The sequence below is a fragment of the Calidris pugnax genome, unplaced genomic scaffold, assembly GCF_001431845.1.
Source record: "Calidris pugnax isolate Ruff unplaced genomic scaffold, ASM143184v1 scaffold371, whole genome shotgun sequence".
Lineage (NCBI taxonomy): Eukaryota > Metazoa > Chordata > Aves > Charadriiformes > Scolopacidae > Calidris > Calidris pugnax.
Window position 1 is genome coordinate 595,754 of NW_015091373.1, and position 22,132 is coordinate 617,885.

Consider the following 22,132-nt stretch of genomic DNA (forward strand, 5'->3'; position numbering starts at 1 on the left):
ATACAAATTCTATATTACATACAAGAGGGGAAAAAGGTGGCTGAAGACAGACGCGGCCGAGGCGCCGGCCCTGCCCCGGGGGGGGGTCTGGGGGGGCCACGCGCTGCCCTGCGGCAGGGCCTTCTCCGCCCCGGGATCCTTCGGCGGCGCCGCGTTGGGTTGGGATTTCTCTTCCGGAAGAAGCAAGTGGCGGGTGGGCGAGGGCCGGCCCGGCCTCAGTTGGCGCCCCAGCTGTAGCTGTTGTAGGCAGATTTGTTGGCCTGGGATTTCTGGGGGATGGAGCTGCCTTGGCTGCGCTGCCCGGAGCCGCTCTGCGGGAAGGGGAACGGGGAGGGGGGGAGAAGGAGAAGCAGGGAGGGGGGCAAAGTTATGGCGGGGCAACGGGTGCCGTCGTTTCTGGGGTGGTCCTGACCCTTGGCTTGCTCCGCAGGGCGATGCTGGTCCCCGCAGGATGGCTCCTCGGCGCTCGCTGACCCGTCTCTGCCCAGCGCCACCTTCCTGGGGCCACCAGCACCAGGGTACGGGCCACCCTGCACCCAGTAGCCAGCTGGTGGCCCCTCAGCACCCTCCCCTCCGCTCTGCGCCTTCCTCCAGACCGGCACCGTAGGCAACGGGGGGGTCCAGGCGGCGCTGGGGGGGCTGCCACGCGTCAGGGAGAGGGGAAAAGGGGTCGAGCAGGGGGTGTGTGTCTGTGCCCGCGGGTGTGTGTGTGTGACAAACTGCCTGAGGGCCTCTCTCCTCGCCTGGCAGGGGGAGAAGGAAGGGGCTACGTGGACCCTGGGGGGGCCTTAGGGGCGGGGGGAGACCCCAGGGCAAGTGCAATGCATTATCAGAGAGGTTCATTACCTGGTCTTCCTGCTGGCGTTGGCAGCACAGTATCATCTGCAAATATGGAAGCTGTTGCAGTACCAGGATATGTAAAATAAAGGGACAAACTATGACAATAGAAATCCACGGTTAGACCTGCAAGCTATGGCGGGGGGGGGGGCGTCACCCCGTCGCTGCTGGCCTGCCAGGACGGGGGAGGTCGGGGTGTCCCCTGCCTTGGCTGCGCTGCCCGGAGCCGCTCTGCGGGAAGGGGAACGGGGAGGGGGGGAGAAGGAGAAGCAGGGAGGGGGGCAAAGTTATGGTGGGGCAACGGGTGCCGTCGTTTCTGGGGTGGTCCTGACCCTTGGCTTGCTCCGCAGGGCGATGCTGGTCCCCGCAGGATGGCTCCTCGGCGCTCGCTGACCCGTCTCTGCCCAGCGCCACCTTCCTGGGGCCACCAGCACCAGGGTACGGGCCACCCTGCACCCAGTAGCCAGCTGGTGGCCCCTCAGCACCCTCCCCTCCGCTCTGCGCCTTCCTCCAGACCGGCACCGTAGGCAACGGGGGGGTCCAGGCGGCGCTGGGGGGGCTGCCACGCGTCAGGGAGAGGGGAAAAGGGGTCGAGCAGGGGGTGTGTGTCTGTGCCCGCGGGTGTGTGTGTGTGACAAACTGCCTGAGGGCCTCTCTCCTCGCCTGGCAGGGGGAGAAGGAAGGGGCTACGTGGACCCTGGGGGGGCCTTAGGGGCGGGGGGAGACCCCAGGGCAAGTGCAATGCATTATCAGAGAGGTTCATTACCTGGTCTTCCTGCTGGCGTTGGCAGCACAGTATCATCTGCAAATATGGAAGCTGTTGCAGTACCAGGATATGTAAAATAAAGGGACAAACTATGACAATAGAAATCCACGGTTAGACCTGCAAGCTATGGCGGGGGTGGTGGCGTCACCCCGTCGCTGCTGGCCTGCCAGGACGGGGGAGGTCGGGGTGTCCCCAGGCGTGTCTGCGAGAAGGGGCCCTGCCTGGTGCCGCCCGGCAGCGCGGGGGGCCGTGCCGAGTACCCCCCAGCACCCCGAGCCTTCCTCACCTCTTCCTCTTTATCGGCCCTGTGTGTTATGTGCAGGTGTGAGCGTGTGCGTGTCACCGCGTGTGTCCGCGTGAGGGAGGGAGGGAGAAGGGGGGGACAGGGAGCCAGAGCCCTAGGAGATACCCCAGCGAGGGCTGGGGGGGGACCAGGGGGGTGTCTTACCTGCCCGTCCTGCTGCAGGTGGTGGTGGAGGATCTGCGAATGCGGCTGCTGATGCGGGGTCAGGATGTGCATGAAGGGGGTGGGGGGATATGCCGCCGCCGTGGCGGGGTTGATGGGGCCCCCGCTGCCCAGCGCCGAAGGCAGGTTGAAGGAGGCTGCCGGGGTTCCAGTGTGAAATCCCTGCTTCTCGAAGGATTGCTGAGGAGGAGAGGAGAACAGCGGGGTGAGGGCTGGGAGCCTCCCTGCCCGGCAGCACATCCCCTCCCCACTCTACAAGTCACAAGCCCCGGAGTCAGCGCCTGGTGCAGAGAACAGCCAAGAGTCTCTGTCTTCACCTCTTTCTGGGCTTGGAATTGCTCTAAGTTTGGAAAGGCCGAGCATTTTCTTTCTGCTCCAAGGGGGAAGAGACCTCCTTGTCCTGGGGGGCTGTCTCAGAGCTGGACTTCTGCACCCCCAGCAAAGCAGAGCCTCCCTGGGACACCCCGGATGCTCACCTGAGTTTTGGAGTAGACAGAGCCCGAGATGTCCGGCACTCCCGTGTTACTGGATGTCACGGATACACCTGGGGAGAAGGAGAGGCAAGTGAGCGTGGGGCAGCAGCCGTGGGTTCAGCGCCGCTGACGCCGGCATCAGGTTGGGAAGAGCTTTGGTGGCCCCGCAGCCAGGGAAGGTCTGGAGCCAGACACCGTCCAAAGGGAGCAGGGGTTTGGCAAAGCCAAGCTGCAAAGTGCCCGGAGGATGCAAGTTCTTTTGCTCTGGCCACCAGCAGTTTTTAAATGCCTCCAGAAAAAAAAACCATTTAGGGGCCTGCTGCCAGCCAGAGACATGAACGTTATTGACAAGCCCAGAAAATAGTGATTCTGAGAAGAGCTGGGGGGGATGCAGCAGACAAGGGGGAGACCTAATAGCGTCCTTCCAGTACCTGAAGGGAGCCTACAGGAAGGCTGGAGAGAACCTGTTTAGAAAGGCCTGTAGTGACAGGATGAGGGGCAATGGCTTCAAGCTGGAGGGGAACAGATTTAGACTGGAGATGAGGAGAGGGTTCTTCACTGTGAGGCTGGTGGAGCACTGGAACAGGTTGCCCAGGGAGGTGGTTGAGGCCCCATCCCTGGAGATATTCAAGGAGAGGCTTGACGAGGCCCCGGGCAACCTGGTCTGGTTGGGGATGTCCCTGCTGACTGTGGGGAGGTGGGACTAGACGACTTTTGGAGGTCTCTTCCGGCCTGGAAAATTCTATGATTTTATGATTCTATGAAACTCCCAGCACAAAACGGTAGCCAGGATGGCCCGAGGGCTCCTCGGATGTAAAACAAGCAGCCACACGGAAAGGTGTGGGCTGGAGAACCCGCAACGCTGGCAAAGAACCTGCATTAGAGGCTGGTTGTTTCTGAAACAGGCGGGACAGAGGAAACCTCAGCGATCAATTCAGGCCCAGAAAAAGCACTGAAATCAAAGAAGTTTGAAAGATTTAGGTGGCCTGCTCCAGGGCTGAGTGTCTTCGCAAAGAGAAAACAGTGTCTTGAAGGGCTCTAATGTAGGGAAAAAAGGCACAACGGGAATGTAAAGGCTGAAGAGGGACCCAAAGGCAGGCTCTCTGTAAGTCAGGCAGACGTTGACCAGTGAAACCCAGTAGTGAGACAAGTAGCACGTTCACAACCTTCTTGCATCTTAGAATCAAGGACACTCCTCTAGAAAGCACGCGAATCAAACAAGTTCCTGGACTCAAATCTGGAATAATTATTGTTCTACTCATCACATACAGGCAGCAAAAACCCCCCCACAGTTTGGCAGCTTTAGCCCTCTGATGTGAGCCCAGGGTCCTGACCACACAAGGGCTGTGCACCGAGGAGGGCGTGAAGTGCCCCACACCCCTCAAACCTGCTCCAGGCCTGGATCAAACCTGGGTCTTTCCAAAGAGAATTAAAGGATCTGCGAGCGGCACCGCAGCCATTTTCCTCCCTTACTGCTGGAGACTGTGCACAAACCCTGCTGCTGCCAGTGACCGCCGCGGGGGAAGATGCTGCCAGGTCTCTTACCGGTGCTGTATCCGTGGGAGCCGTAGCCGCTGGGCTGCTGAAAAGGGGTCGCTGATGCGTTGACGCTGACATTCACACCGTGCTGCTTGGAAGAGGTAGGAGCAACCTACAGCAAGGAGAGAAGCAGAGTGAGGAGAGACTCCTCGCTGCGCTGCCCTCCTGCCCGAATCCCACCCCTCACCTCCGGGAAACTCACAGGGAACACGGCGGGCCCGTACTGGAAGGTGCTGGGGAGCCCTGGTACCCCTGTGTAGTACGGCAGACTGGTGTAACTGTAGCCAGGAGGCAGCGCCGGGTTCAGGAACGTCTGCTGCGTGGTGTGGTGGGTCTGGGTCTGACTCTGCTGAGGCTGCGCCAAAGTCGTTGCAGGAGCCGGGGAAGAGGCATCACCTCGGCCAAATTTTGTTAAGTCCCCTGGAACACAGGAGGCGAAAGGAGAGTGAGGAACAGACCTGTCAGGTTCTGGCCCATTCCAGCTCAGACCAAAGGTGATGCAGCCTTTTGATCAACGGTGACTTGAATCAACCCCCCTCCCACAGCTACTAAGGCCTGCAGCCCTCGAAGCCTCACACACTGATAAGGCCAAGCTGTTAATTGCTCTCCTTGTCCGGAGAGAAGGAATTCAGAGGGGAAGAGAAACCCCCAGCAGCTGAGCCCCAGATTCCCTTCCCTGGAGGGGTTCAAGGCCAGGTTGGAGGGGGCTTGGAGCAACCTGGTCTGGTGGGAGGTGTCCCTGCACAGGGCAGGGGGGGCACTGGATCACAGAATCACAGAATCTTCTAGGTTGGAAGGGACCTTAAAGATCATCTTGTCCAACTGTCAACCTAACTGACAAAAATAGACACCCGCACAACAAAGAAGAAGCATCACCATCACTAAACCATACCTCCCAGCACTACATCAACCCGTCTTTTGAACACCTCCAGGGATGGGGCCTCAACCACCTCCCTGGGCAGCCCATCCCAACATCTGATAACCCTTTCAGTGAAAAATTTTTTCCTAATATCCAGCCTGAACCTCCCCTGGGGCAACTTGAGGCCATTTCCTCTCGTCCTGTCACCTGTGACTTGAGAGAAGAGACCGACCCCCACCTCTCTACACCCTCCTTTCAGGGAGTTGGAGAGAGCAATAAGGTCTCCCCTCAGCCTCCTCTTCTCCAGGCTGATTAACCCCAGCTCCCTCAGCCTCTCCTCATCAGACTTGTGCTCCAGACCCCTCACCATCTTTGTTGCTCTTCTCTGGACCCGCTCCAGCCCCTCAATGTCTTTTTTATGGTAGGGAGCCCAAAACTGGACACAGCACTCGAGATGGGGCCTCACCAGTGCTGAGTACAGGGGGAGGGATGATCTTTAAGGTCCCTTCCCACCCAAACCACTCTGTGATTCTATGTTTCCAAGCCACAGCACTGCACTGCCCGATGTCAGCCTGTGATCCCACACGGGATAAACCGTGGCGCAGCAACGGAGCCCGATCCCAGATCTCTCCCTACACCCTCTCCGTGCATCAGCGACTGCCTGAACAGGACTTGGCTCCCTCCAGAGCCAGAGCAGCAGCCCAGGGGCCTTGTCCTCCGGCCAAACAGCCCCTCATTGAAAGGAGAGGCAAGTATCTTCCAGTTGAGGACGTGTGAATGGCCCCTTTTTACAGCAGGGCTCACATCTCCTTCTCTCTTGCTGGCAACAAGAGTCAAATGCAGAGGCCCAGCCTTGGAGAGTACTTGGAAATAGAGTTTCCTCTCTTCCCAGTCTGGGCACTGGGGAAGGGCTTGGCTGCAGGGCTCAGGGAAGCTCCCTTTGCTGCTCTTTCATGCAAACACCCTCCCTATTCAGAGCTCACACAGGAAGCCAGTGAATTTCCCAGTGCTGCCCCAGCTCACAAGCGAGTCCAGGATGGCCACAAACATTAATTATCACCCATGTTAACTTGGCAAATCACGCACACAGCGGTGCCGCACGCTGAGCTCGGGCTTTCAGCCCCAGTGTGCCAGGCAAAAGCACTTCCACACACACAAGCTCCTGCTGAAGCTGGGGAGAAGTGGGGCTGGAAAAAGAGCGATCCACAAAGCACAATGACTCCTAGAGCACGTGGAAGCTCAGCAGAACTGCTGCTCCTTGCAAATCAGCAGTGGAACACACCCGCCGAGGTCAGAGAGAGATCAACCACCCACCGGGCAATTGGTTTGAATTTGACAGGTCCTAAATGTCCTGTTTTCCTTCTCCACAAGACTGTCCCATAGATAAAAAACTCAGTTTCTCCAGATTTTGTGTTTCTTTCTGTTTTTACTCTAAGTGCTTGAGAAGCAGCCCTTAATCCCTGCCTCGCCATGACCTGAAAAGCATTTCCCCAGTTTTACACTTCTCAGATTCTTTCAGCCCTTCCTTGCTCCAACTGCTGCATCGACTCCTGCTTGTCCACATCCTCCTGGTAACATGCCTCGACACAATCAGATGATCAAAGGGAAGCCAAGAATTTAGCTGCTGAGATACATGCTCCAGACCAAAGGCAGTGCAGGAGATGGTGCCAGCAGACAGCAGCACAGGAAATTAATTAGCCCCATCAGGAGCACCTGATGGGATACGCCACCAAAGCCAGCTTTTTCCCTACCGGAGTACGGATTGCTGCTCAGGCTGCCATCTCTTCCAGTCAGCGGGGTGGTAGGCGTAGGGAATGGGATGCTGTAGTAATCCTGAAGGAGAAAAACAAAATAAGAAGTTTTATGAGCTCTGTCCGAAGAGGCAAAGCAGTATTTTTTGGAAAAGAAGAGTTTCAGGACTGGAGGTGTGTTGGAGCACTGCAGTTCAATCAGCCACATCGGGGCTGATCGCAGCCTACGGCGACCCCGGTTTCTGTAGCATTCACTGTCCCCCTCCTCTGGCCACGGGATGAACCAGATGAGGTCTACTGGAATGCAGCCCTTAGACTGCCTGGGCTTTCTCCTCCACAAGGGGGACACATCGTATTCCTAAATAAAACCCAGTCTCATCAAAGTATTTAGTCGCTGCCTCTTCCAAGGATCAGAGGGAAGGGTCTGCAACAGCTCCTCACATGTCGGGCAGAACAGCTCTGCCTGGGTGGATCCCACACTCCCCAGCCCCACCATCACACCGCCGTCTGAATAACCAGTGCTCCAGCTCCAGGTGCAAAGGAGGAACCAGTTAACTCCTCGCTACTGCCACAGAGGATTCAGCACCCTGTTTAGCCAGCTCACAGCCCTGTCTGTACCCCCAGACATGCAGCCCTCAGCTGCATCACCCCTGCAGCGTGTGTCCGTCAGACCGCAGCACTCACCAAGGGGAATCTCGTCTGGAGCATCTGCAAGTCGTCGTATCCGTACACCTGTGGCTAGAAAAAGAGCAGGAGGTTATGTTAGGGACACAGGTTAGATAAAAACACTTGCCTAATTTTAGATTAAACATTTAGATAAATTGGAGATGAAGCCAGACAATCAGAGGCTGCACAATTACCTGGGGACAGGCAGCCAGCAGTCGCTACTGCACGACTGACACTGCTAGGAGTCTTTTTATGAGCTGCTCAAACACCCAGCACCGCAGCTCCAGACCACAAAGGCACTCGACAGTTTTACTCCAAAAATTATTCCAACTCTGGAACCTGTCCTCACCTCCAGAAGAAGGCTGTGACACACCACTAGACTTGGTGGCAGCTGCCACACTCGTTCTGGCTGTTTGGCCCTTGTCACACCGTGACTCCAGGCTTTCAGGAGCCCTGCTCTGACCCAGGGCTGCTGCTCCCCAAAGGCTGGGGAGGCTGCAGAGAACAGGCTGAAGAGAAGCTGCTCTGGGGTGACCAGAGTTACAGAGATTCACCCCCACGGGCACATGGATTTTCTCTGCTACTGTTTTATGGGAAACAGCGGGTCCAAACTCTTCCCACGTGGGGCAGTTGTGCTGGGCTGGAGTTACAGTGTCTGGTTCCTCTACCAGAATACATCCCTCCCTGCTCACTGCAGACAGAGGTAGAGGGATCTAGTGCCATGAGAGGAGAGCAGAGTGCTGGCTGTCCCACTCACCGGATAGGCGTGTAGCAACCCCGGAGCCATGATGTACGGATTAGGCAACAACGGTGGGACTCCAGGAGGGAGATTGGGAGGGGCTTTTCCTGAAAAAAGGAAGAGAGAGAAAAAGTTCCACAGTGAAGACACTGCGTCTGCTGTGTCATCTCAGCCCCCAAAACCTTCCTCCTGTCTAGCAGGATGCAGGAAAGTACCTGATGTTGTTGCAACGGAGCTGCGGGTGGAGGCCGTCACCGTGGAGTTACTGCTGAGGCTGAGGCCCAGGCTGCTGACACTGCTCAGGCTGGACGAGACGCTAACGACCGGCGGGGCGGCCGACACCGTGCTGGAGGAGGTGGAGAAAGTGCTAGCAGAAGAATGGAGGCTCGCTTCACTCTCCACACTCGTGTGCTGGGGAAGGAAGGGAAGAGAGTTAGGGCACGGGGCAGACGTAACTGCGTGCAGGGCACCGCTACGTGCTGCTGGGTTAATGCTTGGACTTGATGATCTTAAAGGTCTCTTCCAACCAAAACAATTCTATTCTGTTCTACAGAAAACACCGTGCGGCTCTGTCTGCACCAGGACGTTCCCGAGAGCCTGCAACGAACTCGGCTGCTGCAGGCTACGGAGAAACCTGCTCTGCACCTGGCTGAAGCCCAAAGCCCTGACAGCAGCCAAGCCCTAACGCTTCCAAGCCTCTCATGCGCTGTGTCCCAACACGTCCGTCCGCTGGGAGACGCAGGGCTGAGCACCGCATCCACAGTGGGGAGATTTATTCTGCTGCAGAAGCCAAAACCCAGGGGCTCTGTACTGCAGGAGCTCCAGCAGTATCTACGCTTGAACAGTGACACTCCATCAGCTACCAGTTCACCACGACCATCTGGTTGCAAGCCCGCAGCACTTTCAAGAGCTGCTACAGGATCAAAAAGAGCCATGGAATCATGGAATGGTTTGGGTTGGAAGGGATCTTAAAGACCACCCAGTCCCCCCCTGCCCTGGGCAGGGCCACCTCCCACCAGACCAGGTTGCTCCAAGCCCCCTCCAACCTGCCCTTGAACCCCTCCAGGGATGGGGCAGCCACAGCTTCTCGGGGCAACCTGGGCCAGGCTCTCACCACCCTCACACCAAAGAGGTTCTGCCCCACATCTCAGCTCCATCTCCCCTCTTTCAGCTTCAAACCCTTTCCCCTTGTCCCATTGCTCTCCTTCCTGATCCAGGGGGGCAGCTTTCCTGGAGCCCCTTGAGGGACTGGAAGGGGCTCCAAGGTCTCCCCAGAGCCTTCTCTTCTCCAGGCTGAACCCCCCCAACTCTCTCAGCCCCCCCTCCCAGCAGAGGGGCTCCAGCCCTCCCAGCATCTTTATGTGCCTCCTCTGGCCCTGCTCCAACAGCTCCATGTCCTTCTGCTGTTGGTGGCTGGAGGCAGCACTGGGTGGGAGGGGGTGTCTCCCCAGAGCAGAGGGGCAGAATCCCCCCCTGGCCCTGCTGGCCACGCTGCTGGGGGTGCAGCCCAGGGGGCAGGGGGCTTGCTGGGATGGCAGCACAAGTTGCCTTTGTGCACTGCAAACACGTAACAGCCACGTTGTTATCTCTGAAACAGGTCGGGTGTCAAAAGCCTGGAGCCAGAAGTGCACAGACCATGCTCTGACACAACCCTCTGTCCTCTCTCCACGTAACATCCAAACTCCAGTGGGACATCCAGCAGCTTCTGTCCCAACTGCAGACCCTGCCAGCTGCACACCCAAGGTCCCCAGCAGAGCTCTCAGAGCAGTAACTGGGGTGCACAGCACTAGAGCACCCCAAGACTCACCAGAAGAGTTGAAGTTGACGTTCGCCCAGAGGATGTGGATGAGGACAGACTGTTCTGCTGGGTGGGTAACGTACTGCAGGAAGGAGGAATAAGAGGTCATCAGGCCAAGCTGTGAGAGTCACCACTGGTGGCACCAGGCCAGGTCCCATTCCCTATCTACTCAGATGGGATGAGTCACCTCGGTCTTCCCCGCGGCACGAGACAAGACTTTGATGTCTGCTACAGATCCCTTCTCCAGAACCCACCCCACACACCATCTCACCTGCTGAGCTGGGCTGTGGTGGTGCTGGGGAGCTCCTCGCTGTGGCTCAGGCTGCTCAGAGCTGTTGAGTGTTGGCTGGCCGTCGTCAGCAAGGACGATGCAGACACCCCGTCATTGAGAGGCGTGATACTGGGAGCAGAGGGGGAATCTGATTTCACTGCGGGGCCTGTAGCACCTGCGAACACAAGCTCTGGGTTAGGGGCAGCTAGGAGCAGCTCCTGGAGGACAACTCAGGATCAGCAAAGGCTCAGCTGGAGGAGCAGGGGGATCTGGGGCTTCCCTCGCTGCTGCCAACCAGTCACACACTTGTGACAGTGTGATGGTGTCCTACATCTCACTTTACCCCAACACCACCATCAGCTCTGCAAAGAGCTTCAAGACCTACAGCTGAGGTGCCTTTCACAAACAAATCAGAGTAAATTATTGTCATCAGGGAGCGACTCATCAAGGATCCCATGGATCCACCAGCAGAAAGCTGAACATTTCAAGGCAAGCAAATAATCTGAGTGGCAGCAATTAGTCCAACACGGAAAGGACTTTCCATTAGATAAAGCTTTTAATCCAAAGCAAAGAATACGAGCAGCACAAGAGACTTGGGACACCCGCTGCAGCGACAGACTCTTACCTTCAACGGCCTGTGTGGTTTGTAATGGCGTGGGCTGTACAGAACTGAAACCATTCTGAGAAAAAAAAAAAAAAAAAAGAAGAGTATTGGGCACTGCAGCTGCTCCTTCCCAGAGGCAGATCCAGTGTCAGCCCCCTCCCACACTCCCTCCTCCGGTGTGCAAAAGGCGTGCTACCAACACAGCCACAGGCTCAGTCCCAGCACCACTCGCCCAGCGCTAGCCCAGACCCTCAGGAGAGGATTTGAGAAAACAGTGCAGGAAGTTTCTCTGCTGCTGGTAGTCAGACTGCCTCAACACCCTCAACCAGAGCTCGTTAGCCAAAATTGATGTCACTGGATTTGCGTGCAGCATGCAAGAATCAAATGCTTAAGACAAAATGAAATCCTTAGCCCAAATGCCACTCTGCACAGGGTAATTATGCATGACACGGCCTGCAATCAACTTAACCGTTGTTAACCCCCCTGGCCCAGCCCCAGGTGAGTAACAGAACTAAGGGCTCTCGTAGCAGCCAGCAGAAAGCTCTCACGAGAGCCCACAAGCCCCGCGGTGCGGCTGGAGGATTGCAGAAGCACTTGATAAACCACTTGGCTTCCCCCAAGACAGCGCTTCACACGCTACGCTTACTCAGCACAAAGGGAGAGCAAAGCTGTTTTCCTACCTTGGCCTGGGTCAGGTCTTTCTGGGGCGAGGAGGAGATTGAATTTGGGTATCGCCTCGTCTGGGTGGATCTCTGTTCGTACAGTGGTCCCTGAGCGCTGTTCTGGGAGGTAAACGTTGCTGTCTGTATTGTGCCGCTCTGGTAACCAGACTCCTGGCTTTGATTGGACGAAATTGTGGATGAAGATTCACTACAAAGGGGGGAAAAAAAGAAAAAAGAAAAACAGTTTAACGGTTTCCTCTAAAACAGCCCCTATGACCCAGACCAGAGGCTCTTCGTTTCAAATATCCAAAATACAGAGCCCCAAGCATCAGCACAGAGGCACCACACGAAGCAGCCAGGCAAACCCAGCAGGGACAGGTCCCCAGACAAAGGCCAGTGGCCACAGGAGGACACCAGCACCTCGCTGCAGCCTCGCCTGACACCCCGCTGTGCTCTGGGTGACACTTCATGAGCTGCCACCACTCGGGTCCCAGCACTCAAGGGACCAGGCAGGTACTAAGGGTCAGCCCAAGAGGGGGCTCTGAGCAACCTGACTGATGTCCCTGCAGGGGGCTGGAGCAGATGGCCTTTAAAAGGTCCCTTCAACCCAAACCAGTCCATGATTCTAACAGAAGACATGAACACTTTGCTTCACAAGGCATCATCACCATAGCTACACCTACTCCACCACCACATCCTGGTTTGCCAGGCAAAAAGCAGGACAAAACACGCAGAATCTGTTCTCCAGGGACAAGGAAGAGTTGCGCTGGAGATTCCTCTCCTGAGTTTCCAGCAACACTGTTCAAAGGCAGCAGGAAACATCTGTGTTCTGTGTAAGTACCGCAGACCAAGCGGCCACAGGGCTGCCTGAACGAGCCCACGGGCAACTTACCCTTTGCTGTCGCATACGTTGTCCCCCCTTTGTGACCACAGCACAGTCAGAAAGGGTCTACTAGTATGCAGTGTCACTAAAGCCCAGGGGACCAGCTACCTTCTGGGATTAACCCTCCCATCCTTCTCCTGCTCTCACCTCGCCGTGCTGGTGTACAGGCTGCTCTGGGACTGGCTGACGGCGGCGCTTGTTGTGGGCGTCGATTCGTACTCCGCGAGAACAGGCTCCGAACCAAACTGTAATGCCCCAAACTGCAGGTTTAGCCCTGAGATATCGGCTGAGCCGGGCATCTCCACCGCGAGCGCAGGAATCTGCAAGGGAGGAACAACAGAGAGGGTCAGTCACTGCCTGGTGTCAGCACAAAGTCACTGTAGTATCCCCATTTCCCGGCACGTGATGGCAGTTGTGGGTTTGCACCCTCTGAATTACGCTGTTCGAGCCCGGCAGAGCTTTTCTCCATCACCCCACAAACACCCAGTGCTAACAGCAGGAAGGCCAAGCCCAGCCCTTCCCTCATCCCCAAAAGGATTTTTTTTTTTTTCCCCTTTTACTCAGGAAGAAATTTTTTATTCAGGAAGAAATTTTTTACTATGAGGGTGGTGAGACACTGGAACAGGTTGCCCAGGGAAGTCGTGGCTGCCCCATCCCTGGAGGGGTTCAAGGCCAGGCTGGAGGGGGCTTGGAGCAACCTGGGCTGGTGGGAGGTGTCCCTGCCCAGGGCAGGGGAGTTGGAACTCGATGATCTTTGAGGTCCCTTCCAACCCAAACCATTCTATGATTCTATTTTCCTGCAGCTCTAACACAATTACACCGACTCCTTCCCCACCACTCATCCGCACCTTCGATGTTAACGACGCTTTCTTCTTTTGCTGCTTCAGCTTCTGCTGCGCAGGCTGGGGACTGGAGGACTGGTTGTCCGAGGACCCGGGGGACATCTGGGGAACAGGGTTGGTTTTGCTGGGCAGCGGCGAGGAAGGGGGGGCCGGCACAGTCGTGGAGGCAGTGACCACCGGCTGCTTCTCCTGCATGAACACTTCTATCATGGTTGAAGTTGACGTGAAGGCCTGACGCTTCGTGAAGGGACTATGCACGGAAGAGTCCGTTGGGTTTTTGAGATCTACCAAGGGAGACAAGAGTTGAGTTAGAAGGATTTGTTTCCTTAAAGTTCAATCAGGTTCTGAGACTTCTCAGCATCAAGAAAGGTAAAACCATTTCACGCCGTGTCTCCTCCTGGAGCCTGTTAAAATGAGGGAGCAGAGGAGCTCAGCATCTCCACTCCCAGCCTTGTGCTCTCACCACCACCAAAGCCAAGCCTTTGAAGCCCTTCTCCTCTCAGGTCCTTCCACCGTCCCGAGAGGACGCTGAGCTCACACAGCACAGTCCTCCACCCTCCAAGAAAAGCTGGACTTGAGTCCCTTGTGTGGAGATGCTGCAGGGCAAGAGTCCCCATGGCCCTGACGCTGTGTCCGTCCCCCTCTCTGCCACCACCGCGGCGTTTCTCTGCCTGCTCTTCCTCCTGCCAGAACCAGGTGCCCTCCACACACCACCACCCCTCGAGGCTGCCCGCCCTCAGCTCTTCACACAACCCCTCCTTCGCCTAAGCCTCACCGCAGCTAATTAAAAACCAACTCCTATTCTCTCTGACTCTCCTCTGTGGCTCCTTGTTTGAAAAGATCAGGAGCTGCCAACACTGCCTATTGCTAGGACAGGGCTCGATTTTTCTTCAGCTTAGATTTGAACCAGAGCCATTTCCCTACAGCAAGAAATAAAAACACACAAGCTGGAGGAAGCTGCACCAGCACTCGACTGCGCACAGCGGGGCTCAGCATCTCATCGAAAAAGCAGGAGCCTCTTAATCTCTGCTCATCCCCTCACGCCAGCCCAGAGGTAGAGTTACCCCTTGGCATTTCAGAGTCACCAAACTGAACTCCTTTAAGAGATAACATCGGGTCAGCAGTGAGATGAGACGGTTGGTATTCAGGAACTATTCTCCAGAGGTGCCCACTTTCAGACCCTTCCCTGTCACACGGCTTTGCCCCAGGGAGCCGGGTCTGCACAGGGAGGCTCCCGGGAACGCCCCATCCCTGGCCCTGGAGCCGGCTGGAACGACCAGGAGGCAGACACGGATTCAACTGGATGCTCCTGAGTGACGTGCTCTGGGCAACCCTGCTTTAGCAGGGGAGTTGGGCTAGATGATCTCTAGAGGTCCCTTCCAACTCTGACAATTCCATGATTCCGTGAAGTATAAAAGGAGCAGGGAAAGACTCCCACATGCTATTCCATTCTACTCTCACAAACTTGCACCCAGGTTTCTTTTAATTCCTCCAGCAGCTGGCTTGGTTCTGAACTTGTGACCTGTCCCTTCACTGAATCCCTCACACTGCTGCTCACGGGGGGTTTCTGCAGTTCTGGGAGAAGGCGCTGCCCTCCGGGGAGCCACGCTGCTATTCCTCACCGTACTGCACGAGGGACGAGGTCTGCGTGGTAGATGCCATGTCCCAGGAAGCGGTGGTGGTGCTCCCGCCGGGCTGGGTGTGCTGAGCCGCCAGCTGAGCCAGGGCCTGCGCCGTCTTGAACTGCTCCAGGAACTGAGAACCTGTGGTACTGCTGCCTTTGGCCTCCCCGACATCTCCAAACCCTTTCCCCAGCATGCTCACCTGCAATTTCAGCCAAGAAATAACAAAGTTAATGTCTCCCCTGGCTTGGAACTTGGCTCAGAAGACAGATCCATCTCTTAAGATAAGCCTGAACCCCCAGTACCCTGCTGCTTCTCAACCCAACACCCTGAGCTCCTGATGCGCAGACACCCCGGCACGGAGAGCTCCCGCATCCCTCTCAGCCTTTATCACACGTGAGCACAGGTAACTTCTCTGCTGCCCAACCCAGGGCATCTCACAGTGTCTGGAGGCTTACAGAGAAAGTTAACAGACAGGCTCTTTAAAAATGTACTCAATTATTCACATGCATTCGGTTGCACTAAAGAAGACAACCACCAGGAGAACATGGCTTTAGCTAAGGTGGTTTTGAAAATCCTTCCTGAACTATCTCACCATTAAGAGCAAAAGTGCAATTTCTTTTGCAGGAGTTACATGAAGCAACACCTTCCCAGATCTGTGCACATCCCTGATTCAGATCCAATACCTCCCTCCTTCACCTCTGTGTAGATTCATCCCACCCCCAACTCCCAACCAGTCCCACTGCTCAAACCCTTGACTGTGCAAGCCCTGGACTGCCAGAGCTTTCTTTCCCTTTCCTCTGAGCAGGAAAGATGCATGTGTTGCAAGTCTGGCATGGGAAACAGGGGGAGGAATTATCCCAATTATTTCTAATTAAGAAATGGACTTCATGCCTCTGGATTCAGAGCAGGCTGGCACATATTACCCCAGCAGAGGATTCTGCCACCCACAAGGAGGAGGCAGATGGATTTCCCACATTGCCCAAACGCAGAGAGAACGTTGGGGAACCAACACCCGCCAAAACCCGGACCCTGGTGGAGCCAGCGTCCCCGTACCATGCTGTGGTGAGAGAAGGAGTTCCCGGAGGCAGGCTGGGATATAGCACTCTGCTTGGAATTGCTGAACACCAGGGGCTGGGCCAGGGATGGAGCCTGGGATGACTCCAGGTTGGTCGACTCGTTCTCCATAGAAGAGGGCGTCTTTCCCAGCAGGACCGCAAGGTCGATTCTGGGGAAAGACAGACGACAAACCCACTGAGATTAACCAGAGCTCTCTCCCAGTCCTCGCTGCCATTGCAGTGTGTTCTACCTCCAGCCTCATAATTTATACCTTTTACTTTGCAAATTGAATGAATCTGCAGAATATTAACTCACAACTGCCAGTAGCCACCTCAAAAGGACAGAGACCAAGCAAGATCCTGCATGGTCTTCTATTTTAAAGCACATCTTCCATTAATTTAACACAGCAAATGTCCCAAAGCTGAAGAACCAGCAGCAGAGCCTGGGAAAACTCCAATCCAGGATTAAGACCCAGAAACTCCTAACCCAACTTTCTGATTTAAATCCATCTCATCTTATTCAGAGCAGCTGCATTTAGCTAGCCAGCAAGGTCTAGTCTGAGATGGCAAATGGCTCTGGGACTTCTGGGCCACTCTTCCCACATAAATGGCATTGCCATGGATTATCACCTCTGTCCAGCTGTGATTGTCACATTCTCGGCAGGCAGAGGCACTGAAGACACGTTGGAGGCGGTGAAGATCTTCGTCTCAGACAGCTGAAAGATGAAAAAGGCAAAAAGAATCCAAAAGTGAGAACAGCACCTCAGGACTCCAAGTAAAGCACAAAAGAAAAAAGTTTGAGACAAACAGCCACAGCATGATTCAAGAGATTCAAGTGCTTAAACTTCTCTAACATTTGGCTCCCATTGGAATCAGCTTCTATTTCATTTGTTTCTTCTAAGGCAAGTGCACAAATCACTTGCCAGTGGGAAAAAAAAAAAAAAAAAACAAAAAAACACACCCAAATCAGCTTCTATTTCATTTGTTTCTTCTAAGGCAAGTGCACAAATCACTTGCCAGTGGGAAAAAAAAAAAAAAAAACAAAAAACACCACCCAAAACCTTCTACAAGTCTCCTGTAGCCCACAAATCCACTGGGGCTGCTGGGGTCTTGGATGGGAGTTCTGCATTGACGGTACGACAGCACTGAGCTGCAAACACACTGCACAGGTAGGGGCAAGCATCACGATAGACATCAAAGTAAAAAGCTTCAGACGCATAGTTAAGCTTCCAACAATCCTGGCCTTGCCTGGATCTAACCAGAGACCAGCAGATCTATGGAATGGAAAGTAACTCAACTATGAAAGGAAAATAACTCAAAAAAGAGTGAAGGGGAGGTTTAGCGACCACTTGAGATTTTGCCCGGAAGATATATGACTATGAACAACTTTTATTCTGGACTGAGAAGCTGCCAGCAAATAAACTGGAAGAGTTTAAAACCAAAATCAGGAACCCCTGGGAGCACATCACCCCCACGGAGGGCAAGAAGGGCCATCAGAGGCTCCTCTCCAGCAGAGACCTGGCTGAGCAGACACGGAAGCTGCTCACGTCTCCAAACACAGCAGGAGCGCTTCCTTCAGATGGTGCCTGAAAAGCAAAACCTTTCCCTTCCTGCCTGTTCTGGAAGCTTAGCAAAAATGAACATGCAAAACTAGTAATAACAAAGCCCAACTCTGTTCTCATCTGGGAGAAGAGAAGCTCTCCCTTGACTCAGCCCATATCAGATCAAACCAATACAGAGGAACTAAAGCAGGTGATAGCAGTGTCCATCCTCCCCTGAAGGAGACACCAAATGAAGACCAAATCAGTAAAGAGACATGGCAAAGAGCGAGTCAGAAGGTAAAGCCAAGAGTTTCTTGTCCACACAAATCAGAGGGATGTGACACACACACAAAACCTCTGCTGCCTCCTCCACTGCACGTGGTGTGGATCCCTCCCAAAGTGATGCTCCACTGCAGGAGCCAAGCAAGAACCTCGTGTGGAACCAGTTTATGTAAGAATTCCATCAGGCAGTCGCAGGAAAGGGGAGGAGATCCCTTCCTGCTTTGGGCTCCTACGATAAGCTCTACCACACGTGTACTTTAGGAGAAGCTCCTAGAGTTGGGAGCTTGGCTTGGGCTGTGCCCAGTTTGTGGAAGGATGGGCTTTGCGCTCCTCTCCGGGCTGTGTGTGTACAAAGAGGGGAGGAGAGGAGATCAGAGGGTACCTACATCTTCATTCCAGTCCTCCGTGCCCCACTCTTCTGTCGCTGCCCTCCACGCACCTATAAGGATAACAACAGGTAGAGGAGTTATGCAGGCATCAAAGCTCCACCTCTGAGAGCCAGGGGAGCACTGGGGAGCTTTGCAAGCAGCCGAGAGGATTTCTATTTGCCAACCAGACAAATTAAAGCAGTCAACCCCAACCCACAATTCACAGGCAAAGTACCGCGATGGGATGGCCCAGGCCTTGTTGGGGCAGACTGGGCTGAACCAGGGAGCACTGGGCCGGCAGCGGGGGCAACACACACTCCCCGACACCGAACAGGGAAGCTGAGCTCGGCAAGGAAGTCCCGGCACCATCCCCAGCCTCCTCGTGCCATTTTCCTCATCTCCCCTTGTACTGCAGCAGCTGCACATTTCAGCATCCAGGAGCAGGTCGTGTTTCCCGGCAGCTCAGACAGAGCATCTCCTTCGGGGCCTCCTGCCAGCTCTTGGGCAGGGTCTCAACCACCTCAGGTTAAACCTGAGGCTTCTTTAAAACCCAGCAACAACGTGGTTTGCTGTTGGGTTTTTTCCCCTCCCTCAAAAACCGTCAAAACCTCGGTGCACCAGAAACTCCTGTGCAAAAGCAAATGGGAATCAGAGTGGAAATTTTAAGCGACTCAGCAATCCACACATTTTCTGCGACCCATCTCAGAAACACCCTCCAAGTGAGTAGGTTAAAGCATCAGGGAGAAAAGCAGGAGATTTCAGCCGCAACCCAGCACAGCGCAATTTGTAAGAAAGCAAAATTTACCCGGAAACAAAAAGTTCTGCCTGGCTGTATCTTCAACTTGTTCCGTCCCTCGGTTCCATCACAGCTTCACCTCAGCACTTTGAATTTTACGTGGCAAGTTCCGAATCCATTAGACAACTTATTTGGCGTGGGAGGAGGGCAGGAGTATTTTACATCCCCCAAAAACCAGCCGTGTTTTTGCACAGCCTGTTTTCAGCCCATGCAAACCAGATCAACGGAACAGGACCCAGCCAACAGGGTGAACCCTGGAGACGTTTAACAGGGACGGAACAAGTTGGCATCAGCCCTTTTAGAAGCCAAAAGCCTTTTACAGCATAAAAACAGAGCACATGGGAACAAGAACATTGTGGATTCTTCTGCAGGACACCAACAGGCTTGCTGAGATTTTTGAGGGGAAGAACGCAGCAGATCTTCCCATATACACTTTAATTATGAGGCCAAAACATCCAAACAACTGCTTGTCTAGAAGTGGGGGATTCAGTGCATGAAATCAGTATATTAGCAGTGAATTAATTCTTTTTTTTCCTTGTTGTTCTGTTTTGCCTGGCAAGTGGAGCCAATTCAAGAAGCCTTCCTGGATTGCTTTTTTTTTTTTTTTAAAACATTCAAGTTAGAAATACAGATGTTAATCCAAACACGATTTCCCTGAGTGCCAGAAGTCTCAAGGAACACTCCTCTACCCCTTCCTCCCTGGATGGAAGCATCAGGAGTTCAACACATTCAATGCAAAACACATCTGGGCTTTACAAACCCAGATTCCACCTTTCCATAGATTTTTTTTTTTTGTGCAGTAGGAGGAAGGCTCCTTTACAGATTTTCACGGATCAGGAAGATTCTGCCAGCTCAACCCTTACCCAGGGGGTGAGCAGGAGCTGGAGGTACCTGCAGGTTGCTGGGGAGCACACCAGGAGAGATGCCCCAAGAAGAATTTGTGCACATAGGAACAGGGCATGGGGCTCTCTCAGTCCTGCTCCCTTCAGGGAAATGAGGAGAAAAGCAAAGCAGCAAGAAAAGCAGAAGGAAAACCTGCAGATGAAGAGCAGCCATTGATGGGGCTCCCCTGCCAAGTCCAATTTGGGAGCACCAGGCACCTCTGCAGGGCGGCTTGTGCTCCTCACACACCAAGGGACGGGTGGAAAACCAAAGACCTGGGATGTAGAACCTGGCATTTGCCCGAAATGCTCCAGAAATCTTCCTAACCAGCACAGTACGTTTAGATTTTTTAAAGAAACTGGGTGTATCACCCTTCATCAAGCTCTTCCGAGGGGGAGAGCAGCGCCCTGACACCTCCACCACCACTTCAGGAGTGGCATCTTCTGAGGAGCTCTGAGGAAGCCCTTCAAAGAACTGCTGGTCTTTGAGCTCCTCAAACCAGGAAAAGGAGAAAAAAATAAAAGTCAACAGGCGTTTGCAAACATGAATGTGCTGAAGAAAATGACCCCACTGTGTCTTCAAGATTATTCCTCCTCCAAATAAACTATCTTTCAATTTTAAACTGGGAGATGAGCAACCAGCTTGCTCCTCCTGCAGCCCACTGGGTGCTCTGCCGCTGTCTCGGTGACTCGATGGCCCAGCCTGGAAGGGTGACAGACCCAAAGCTCTGCACCCCAAAGGAATGTAAATCCAAACAAAGCCAAAGTGTGGCAAAAACGTAACGGCAGCACCGGAGCAGAGGGCCTTGTGCTGCCTGCGGGAGTTAATCTTTAACCCACAGATGGGAACCACGAGATGCTCCAAAGCAGCAGAAGCACTCCAAGGTCTGCCTCCAGGCTCTGCAAGAGACTCTGCAGCCTCAAACCTCCTCCTCCTCCTGTCCTGACCTTCAAGAGCAACGGGATGAGTTGCTTCAGAAGTGCCCTTGACCTCTACAGCTCAGGGTAGATGAAGGAGACCTCAAGTCAAACAGGATTTTGGTCTCGTTACACACACGGATGGGGTTTGGTAGGTAAAAGGATCATCTCGTGGGTGTCTCTTGGCTTTGTACGGTGTAAAGGTGTAAGAGCAGGAAATAAAGTGGCCAGGCATTGGGCAGCTTTGCCATCAAACATCCTGGTCATCTCATTTCCACTGTCACCTTCAACTGCAGGGTGTGTCTGCTGCGGTGGAGAGCAGCAGCCAGGCAGCAAGGACATGCCACAGCAGCCACCAAGCGCGTCGCTCACCCGGCAGCAGCCAAAAGCAGAGGCAAAGCCGCTGAGATCTTAGCCAGAATGATTCCCCTGGCAGCACGCTGTGACCCTGAGCAGAAACGCAGCGGGGAGGGCAGCGAAGGGATCACTGCAGAACCAAAGCACCGAGGAGCGGCACGGGGACAACGGCAAGTCCTGGCTTTATGGATGTGAGAGCAGAGGGACAGGACTGAGCTGCCCCCACGCTCCCTCCCCTCGGGTGGGATGCTCTGCCATGGGTGCTGCGGACACGGAACTGCTCTGGGTACCAAGAAGCAGTGGCTAAAGTTAAAATTTACATCATCCACAAGAATTTGGGTTAAACCTCTCCCCATTTACATTCAAGGTGTCAGCATTAGTAAAAGCACAGTCAGAACAAACGTCAAATATTCATGAAAAATCAACAAATTAAGAGAGAGAAGAATGACATATCCACAGATATTTCAGGTTTTGTTTAAAAAAAGCTATAAAGTAAAGATATCCGGGGCAGTTAGTGCACCTGGATGTATCGTACCAGGAGCAGTGTCAAATTTTCGGGGATAATTTGACCCCTCACCCCCAATGAAATCAAGTCCTGAAACAAAAAACAAAAGAAAAGAAAGACAACCAGTGAAATTTTGACTTCGAGAAGTGAAGGCGAGTTTCACTGCCCCCACGTACAGCAGTCACATTGTACCTGTGGATATTGGTAATTTAAAGAGATGCCCGTGGCTACTAAAATGGAAACGAAACGACCGCACACGACACAGGTGAACAGCACAGTTGCATGATCGACTTTACAGCTGCGTTGTAGCACTAGAGCAAATGTAAGTTGTTCTATCAGAAAAATTTTCCAGTTCCCCCCAAGCAAGCTCTAACTCCCACTGTTCCACAAAACACCGACACAGAAACACCAAACCCCCTCCCCCCAGAAGCTTGTTGGGACCAGACAGTTGAACTTCCAGTGCACAGAGCTCATCCACTCAACCCCTTCCTCCCTGTTGCCCCTCCACGTGCCCACACCACTCCCTCTGGGATTTAAAACTCCCACTTTTCAGTCGGGAAGACGACGATCGCTCAATCTGTTAGCGTTTTATAAAACCACACTTGGGTTTCCCTGCCCTCCCCCCCCCCCCTTCCCCCTTTCCAAACA

At 54.2% G+C, this 22,132-nt stretch overlaps 1 protein-coding gene across 15 annotated transcripts in view; it reads right to left on the bottom strand.

Annotated features, from left to right (window-relative positions):
- Positions 1–177: 177 nt before the first annotated feature.
- Positions 178–22,132, bottom strand: part of UBAP2L (ubiquitin associated protein 2 like) — a 37,305-nt gene continuing 15,350 nt past the window's right edge. For 3 of the 15 annotated variants that reach the window (XM_014961337.1, XM_014961338.1, XM_014961336.1), the window contains 20 exons: positions 21,500–21,574; positions 18,046–18,098; positions 16,467–16,552; positions 15,835–16,006; positions 14,779–14,980; positions 13,163–13,440; positions 12,462–12,634; positions 11,450–11,639; positions 10,791–10,845; positions 10,166–10,340; positions 9,904–9,976; positions 8,312–8,507; positions 8,115–8,203; positions 7,376–7,429; positions 6,692–6,773; positions 4,284–4,501; positions 4,088–4,193; positions 2,546–2,613; positions 2,052–2,249; positions 1,075–1,654 (listed from right to left, as the gene is read on the bottom strand). In XM_014961337.1, the coding sequence (XP_014816823.1) occupies positions 1,316–1,654; positions 2,052–2,249; positions 2,546–2,613; positions 4,088–4,193; positions 4,284–4,501; positions 6,692–6,773; positions 7,376–7,429; positions 8,115–8,203; positions 8,312–8,507; positions 9,904–9,976; positions 10,166–10,340; positions 10,791–10,845; positions 11,450–11,639; positions 12,462–12,634; positions 13,163–13,440; positions 14,779–14,980; positions 15,835–16,006; positions 16,467–16,552; positions 18,046–18,098; positions 21,500–21,574 (2,882 nt within the window). In that variant the 3' untranslated portion in view covers positions 1,075–1,315. Of the gene's footprint in view, positions 312–846; positions 898–1,074; positions 1,655–2,051; positions 2,250–2,545; positions 2,614–4,087; positions 4,194–4,283; positions 4,502–6,691; positions 6,774–7,375; positions 7,430–8,114; positions 8,204–8,311; positions 8,508–9,903; positions 9,977–10,165; positions 10,341–10,790; positions 10,846–11,449; positions 11,640–12,461; positions 12,635–13,162; positions 13,441–14,778; positions 14,981–15,834; positions 16,007–16,466; positions 16,553–18,045; positions 18,099–21,499; positions 21,575–22,132 lie in introns of those variants that run through there. The other 12 variants (XM_014961346.1, XM_014961344.1, XM_014961345.1 and 9 more) reach the window with 12 other exon arrangements.